This window comes from Limulus polyphemus, unplaced genomic scaffold (assembly GCF_000517525.1).
Source record: "Limulus polyphemus unplaced genomic scaffold, Limulus_polyphemus-2.1.2 Scaffold12566, whole genome shotgun sequence".
Taxonomy (NCBI): Eukaryota; Metazoa; Arthropoda; class Merostomata; order Xiphosura; family Limulidae; genus Limulus; species Limulus polyphemus.
This window is the reverse complement of record NW_013678176.1, coordinates 3,388-10,147: the sequence shown is the minus strand read 5'-3', so window position 1 is coordinate 10,147 and position 6,760 is coordinate 3,388. Positions and strand designations below refer to the sequence as shown.

General features: G+C 32.8%; 1 protein-coding gene and 2 long non-coding RNA genes across 3 annotated transcripts; 2 read left to right on the top strand and 1 right to left on the bottom strand.

The window, feature by feature from the left end:
- Positions 1 to 429: 429 nt before the first annotated feature.
- On the top strand, positions 430 to 1,407 carry LOC106477022 (adhesive plaque matrix protein-like). Its single transcript, XM_013937629.1, has one exon. The coding sequence runs from the start codon at positions 430 to 432 to the stop codon at positions 1,405 to 1,407; it is 978 nt and encodes a 325-aa protein (XP_013793083.1).
- A 92-nt stretch (positions 1,408 to 1,499) lies between these two features.
- On the top strand, positions 1,500 to 4,901 carry LOC111083980. Its single transcript, XR_002609338.1, has 2 exons — positions 1,500 to 2,035; positions 4,613 to 4,901. It is a non-coding gene; the product is annotated as an uncharacterized LOC111083980 (long non-coding RNA).
- LOC111083981 lies at positions 2,994 to 3,299 on the bottom strand. The gene is made up of 2 exons (XR_002609339.1): positions 3,135 to 3,299; positions 2,994 to 3,052 (listed from the first exon to the last, which is right to left on the bottom strand). It is a non-coding gene; the product is annotated as an uncharacterized LOC111083981 (long non-coding RNA).
- Positions 4,902 to 6,760: the final 1,859 nt, after the last annotated feature.

The following is a 6,760-nucleotide window of genomic DNA, read 5'->3' as shown; positions in this document are numbered from 1 at the left end:
TCAAGGTTCAGAAACAGGAGAACAATACAGAATACATATTTCTGTATTATTTTTCCCCTGATATCAGATGTTCAAGGTTCAGAAACAAGAGAACAATACAGAATACATATTTCTGTATTATTTTTCCCCTGATATCAGATGTTCAAGGTTCAGAAACAAGAGAACAATACAGAATACATATTTCTGTATTATTTTTCCCCTGATATCAGATGTTCAAGGTTCAGAAACAAGAGAACAATACAACTATGGTTTCTGTCTACATACGCCTTTAGTTGTCAAAGTCTGAGAAATCTGCATCTAATGTTGGAAGCATTTGTTCAGTGTTAGCGTTTCTCTGGAAAATTAATTTTTCTATATGCTATCATAGACCCCCCCCCCAGTGCTTTTCTATGTGTTTTATGAACCACAAGTACTGTTCTATGTGCTAATATGGGTCACAAGTGCTGTTTTAAGTGTCTTATGGAACACAAGTGCTGTTCTATGTGTTTTATGGACCCCAACTGTTGTTCTATCAGTTATTATGGACCCAAAGTGTTGTTCTATCAGTTGTTATGGACCCAAAGTGCTGTTCTATCAGTTATTATGGACTCAAAGTGCTGTTCTTTGTTTTGTGGACCACAAGTACTGTTCTATGTGTTTTATGAACTCGAAGTGTTGTTCTATGCATCTTATAGACCACAAGTATTGTTCTATGCATCTTATAGATCACAAGTACTGTTCTGGGTATTTTATGGATCCCAAGTACTGTTCTATGTGCTTTGTGGATCCCAAGTACTGTTCTATGTGCTTTGTGGATCCCAAGTGCTGTTTTATGTATTCTGTGAATCCCAAATATTGTTCTATGTGTTTTATGAACCACAAGTGCTGTTCTATGTGTCTTATGGACCACAAGTGCTGTTTTATGTATTCTGTGAATCCCAAATATTGTTCTATGTGTTTTATGAACCACAAGTGCTGTTCTATGTGTCTTATGGACCACAAGTGCTGTTTTATGTGTCTTATGGACCACAAGTGCTGTTCTATGTGTTTTATAGACCACAAGTGCTGTTTTATGTGTCTTATGGACCACAAGTGTTGTTCCATGTGTCTTATGGACCACAAGTGCTGTTTTATGTGTCTTATGGACCACAAGTGCTGTTCTATGTGTCTTATGGACCACAAGTGCTGTTTTATGTGTCTTATGGACTACAAGTGCTGTTCTATGTGTTTTATGGACCACAAGTACTGTTCTATGTGTCTTATGGACCACAAGTGATGTTTTATGTGTCTTATGGACCACAAGTGCTGTTCTATGTGTTTTATAGACCACAAGTGCTGTTCTATGTGTTTTATAGACCACAAGTGCTGTTTTATGTGTTTTATGAACCACAAGTGCTGTTCTATGTGTTTTATAGACCACAAAGCTGATCTATGTGTTATCCATGCTGTGTAACCAGTGTTTTAAATATATAGAATTAAATAGGTTTATGTTTATGTATCCTAAATGTGTTTTATATAACGTTTACAAATTTCTATTCTAGCCTCCCTGTGGGTCACCAAACCACCACACTGGGGTTCCCTAACTGTGTATCCATCTCTGCGGGTCCGTCGAGAGAAACCAGCCCTAATACACTTGCCAGACGGGCGAGGCTTAGCATAGTTGCAGAGAACAGCCGGGGCGTGAACAACAACAACAACCTGAATATATTTACTTTTCAAGAAAGTGATTTCCACGAATCCGAGGAGCTTGTTGACAATGGAGCAGATCACCCTCTTCTGCCCAGTATCAAAGTTACCAGTTTTTAAAGCTACACAACGTAGCAGCACCTTATTGGTGGTTTTAATACAGACGGCTGATTACCAAGTGCCAACAAAACTTCCACGTGCCACAAGTTTCAACTCATAAAAACTGAGTTTCCATCTGTGGTGGACCACTATAAACTCTTCCAAAACATACTTCATTAGCAATACTAAAGTATATTCTTACTACACACCCACTGGTCGCTGGACCTTGTTGTCCTAAATAACAATACAGTTGTTAATATCTTTTATATCGGTACAGATTATTTAGATTTGTAAATTATAAACTATTTAATAGCAGCTGCTATAGTTTCTAACTTTTATCTCCATGTATAAATTAAGACATACTCATCACAATTCTTAATATACTTTTTATTTAATTAAGCCTTAATAACTGGTATGATCTTAGACTTATCTCTATGGAATTCTGCTTTTACCATAAAAACTGTTATATTTCTAGTTTAATTTCAACTCTCCTTTCGATCCCACCTGAGATGCCCTTGTAACAAGTAAACTTCAACGTTCGATTAATTATTCGAAATACTGTGATAACTAACAGTGAAATGTGAATGTTATCTATATCTCCCTTATAAACGTTTTGATATGTACCATTGTACACTGGAAACATTATATGATTTGTTAACTTTGTCTTCTATCTTGCAAACATACCTATCCTTGCTTCTTGTAAACCTTTCAGAGTCACTTGGTGTGTTGTTTTTTTCCATCTTGTAAACTTTTCAAAGTTTCATGTTGTTGTTTTTTTTTACATCTTGTAAACTTTCCAGAGTCATTTGGTCTTTCTTCCATCTTGTAAACCTCCAAGGATCGCTTGGTCTTTTTTTTTTTTTACACCTTGAAAACCTCCCAGAGTCATTTGGTCTTTCTATTCATCTTGTAAACTTTCCAGTCATTTGGTCTTTCTTCCATCTTGTAAACCTCCAAGGATCGCTTGGTCTTTTTTTTTCTTTTTTTTTTTTACACCTTGAAAACCTCCCAGAGTCATTTGGTCTTTCTATTCATCTTGTAAACTTTCCAGAGTCATTTGGTCTTTCTTCCATCTTGTAAACCTCCAAGGATCGCTTGGTCTTTTTTTTTTTTTACACCTTGAAAACCTCCCAGAGTCATTTGGTCTTTCTTCCATCTTGTAAACCTTCAAGGATCTCTTGGCCTTTTTTTTTACACCTTGAAAACCTCCCAGAGTCATTTGGTCTTTCTTCCATCTTGTAAACCTTCAAGGATCTCTTGGCCTTTTTTTTTTTTACACCTTGAAAACCTCCCAGAGTTATTTGGTCTTTCTTCCATCTTGTAAACCTTCAAGGATCTCTTGGCCTTTTTTTTTTTTACACCTTGAAAACCTCCCAGAGTCATTTGGTGTATTTATTGTTTTCATCTGGTAAACCTCCAAGAGTCTCTTGTTGTTTTTTTCTCCATATTGTAAATCTCCGAAAGTCTCTTGGTGTTTTTTTTTTCCATATTGTAAATCTCCGAAAGTCCACAACTATGTTTTATAAACTTTATCAGAGTTATGACTGTGGTAAATATATCAGACAAGAAGTTTGCTTTTGAGGGAAGTTATAACGCTGTCTAGGTATAATGTTTACACATTAAGATCACTATCTTTATAACAAGTACCATACTTTTGATGTAACACTGTGAGTTATATATATATACTCAACTATAGACAGATATATACAGAAAATTACAATGTAGAATTTTTAATAGGTATCATTTACTTCGTAAGCAAATTGTGCCACCAGTTCCATATTAAATGTATTACTGGTATACTATCTTCTTGTATTTGTGTTGACATATAATCACTGGTATGTTATTCGTAGGTTTATCTTTCACGTTATAGCATGTCGTTTAATTTCATATTTAGAGCGATGAGTACACTCTATGTGTACTGTTTTAAAATAGAGTTCTTTTGAATCATTTTCAATTTTTCTCACTTATAAATGTAATATGTAAGTGTTTTAGCTGTTTTACTTACATTCGTGATTAGTACATATTTTACCCATATGGTTAATGAATAGAATATTTAAACTATAATTATGAAATTCTACTATATTTACGCCACCACTCCCCCGTGATTATTAAAGCGTAAAATATTAACCCCTGTGATTGATAGAACACAGACTTACCACAACCCTTCTCCGTGATTATTAAAGTATAAAATATTAACCCTTGTGATTGATAAAATATAGAATAATTACCACAACCCTCCCCCGTGATTATTAGTGTAAAATATTAATCCTTGTGATTGATAAAATATAGAATAATTACCACAACCCTCCCCCGTGATTATTAGTGTAAAATATTAACCCTTGTGATTGCTAGAATATAGAATAATTACCACAACCCTCCTCCGTGATTATTAGTGTAAAATATTAACCCTTGCGATTGATAGAATATAGAATTACCACAACCCTCCTCCGTGATTATTAGTGTAAAATATTAACCCTTGTGATTGATCAAATATAGAATAATTACCACAACCCTCCCCCATGATTATTAGTGTAAAATATTAACCCTTGTGATTGATAAAATATAGAATAATTACCACAACCCTCCTCCGTGATTATTAAAGTGTAAAATATTAACCCTTGTGATTGATAAAATATAGAATAATTACCACAACCCTCCTCCGTGATTATTAAAGTGTAAAATATAAAAATCTTGAATATTTATCATTTTCTATATATACCATATTTAATTCTACTTTACGTCCCTTCTGTAATTTGAAGTAAAATTTCCGTAGTTTTGAAACATTATACTGGTTACATAAATCTTAAATAGTTAACAGTTAATTTTGTGTTTTGCTGTTAAAATGCAGGGTACATAATAGCTGTGATAGCATCCCTCTGTGCCGGGAAATCTGTCTCTCAATCCGACTCATATCCAGTACCTAAAATCACGATGTCCTGTTTGGAACTATAATGACGTAATAGTTAACAGCTCTGTCGATCATGCGCAGTGTTCTCCTCGAGCGTTCGTTTTTCCTGAAAGGAGATACAAATGAAATATTTTCCTACAAATTAAAATACTTTTCACGATTTGTGTAAAACTAGGCTTTCTTTGTAAAAAATAAATAAATGGAATAAATTTTCTTTATGGCTTCTACATTAAGTCAACCAGTGTTGTCACAGGATTATTAACGTTCAAATTGTTACTTCATAATTCATTCTATACAGCAAACAGACTTAACAGTTGTTTACTACAAGAACTACACCCATTTTAATATGTCGTTTGTTTATAGCAAAACATAAGTTTTTAACTTTATGTATAATTATATCATTACACATGTTACTTTAAACTGATATTGGTCAGTAAGTTATTAAACTTGTAGGAATGTGTGACTAGCGTGGACAGGACGTGGTAGTGAAGTTGTACTGATTTGAAAGAAGTAAGCACAAGTGGAAAACGTCATTAGAAGTTTTGTAATAGTTTCAAGTATAGGGCAGGTTCTTTTGGATTATTCGATACAAGTTACAACTACAATTAACTATAGCCTAAACACGTCTCAATAGAAATCCCACTTACTTGTTAATTTGCTCTTACGTACTGTACTTTGGATGTCTGTGACAACTTAAAACTTATAGCGCTGAACTAACTACCTGAACCAATAATCAAGCTCTTGCATAATTTGTATTTTAATATTATTCCAATCATTTCCCACACTACCGAGAAACTTATACTATGGTTGTAGTCATTATTTCTAACCAAAACCAAGATGGAAGTCAAAATTATTTAAAATATATGTATATTAGCCTACAAAATAACTAAATATCAAAATATATGTATACTAGCCTACAGAATAACTAAGTATCAAAATATGTATATTAGCCTACAAAATAACTAAATATCAGAAATATGTATATTAGCCTACAAAATAACTAAATATCAAAAATATGTATATTAGCCTACAAAATAACTAAATATCAAAATATATGTATATTAGCCTACAGAATAACTAAGTATCAAAAATATGTATATTAGCCTACAAAATAACTAAACATCAAATATTCAAGGGTATTCATTGCAGATTTTTTATTTTGCTTAATTTTTTGGGGTTAGCCTGAAGACCGCTGATAAGTTTTCGTGGCATTAAAACAATTCCTACGCACTACTTTAATCTATAATTATGTTATAAAGTTCCTTCAATAGACAATGTTTACTTCTTTTGTTATCTTTGAATAGTGACAAATCAAGTCCCCCAATGGACAATGGTAAGTTGACAGACTTACAATGCTAAAATCTAGAGTTCTATTCCATGCAGTGGACATAGCATGTAGCTCAATGTGGCTTTGTTTTACAAACAAAGACAAATCAAATATATTTTGTTAATTTTCGAAATAGCGATTTATTTCTCAAAAGATGTAAAACCGTAATTAATTGACAATAATTTTTAAATACTGCTTTCAAACATTTAACCACAGATAAAAAAAAGTCAACATAATGCGATTTATTTCATAACGAAAGTCAACAATATAAGAATTAAATGAAAACGACGGTCAACAATATGAAATTTAGTTCATAACGAAAGACAACAATATGAGATTTAGATCATAACGCAAGTCAACAATATGAGATTTAGCTCATAACGAAATATAACAATGTGAGATGTAGGTCATAACAAAAGCCAACAATATAAGATTTAGATGAGAATGAAAGTCAACAATATGAGACTTAGATAATAACAAGGTGAACAATGTGAAATTTAGTTTATAACGAAAGACAACAATGTGATATGTAGGTCATAACGAAAGTCAACAATATGGGATTTAGATCATAGTTTAAAAATCGAAAATGTATACCATAACATAGAAATCGAATCGTTGCCCTACGCTAGATATGTGTCTTGTTAATATCATTAATTCAAAATAGGTGTCTTGTTAGTATCTCTAATTCAAGATAGGTGTCTCGTTAGTGTCTTTAATTCTACAGCAATATTTCGAAGGTTTTTAGAATTATTTTAATTTAA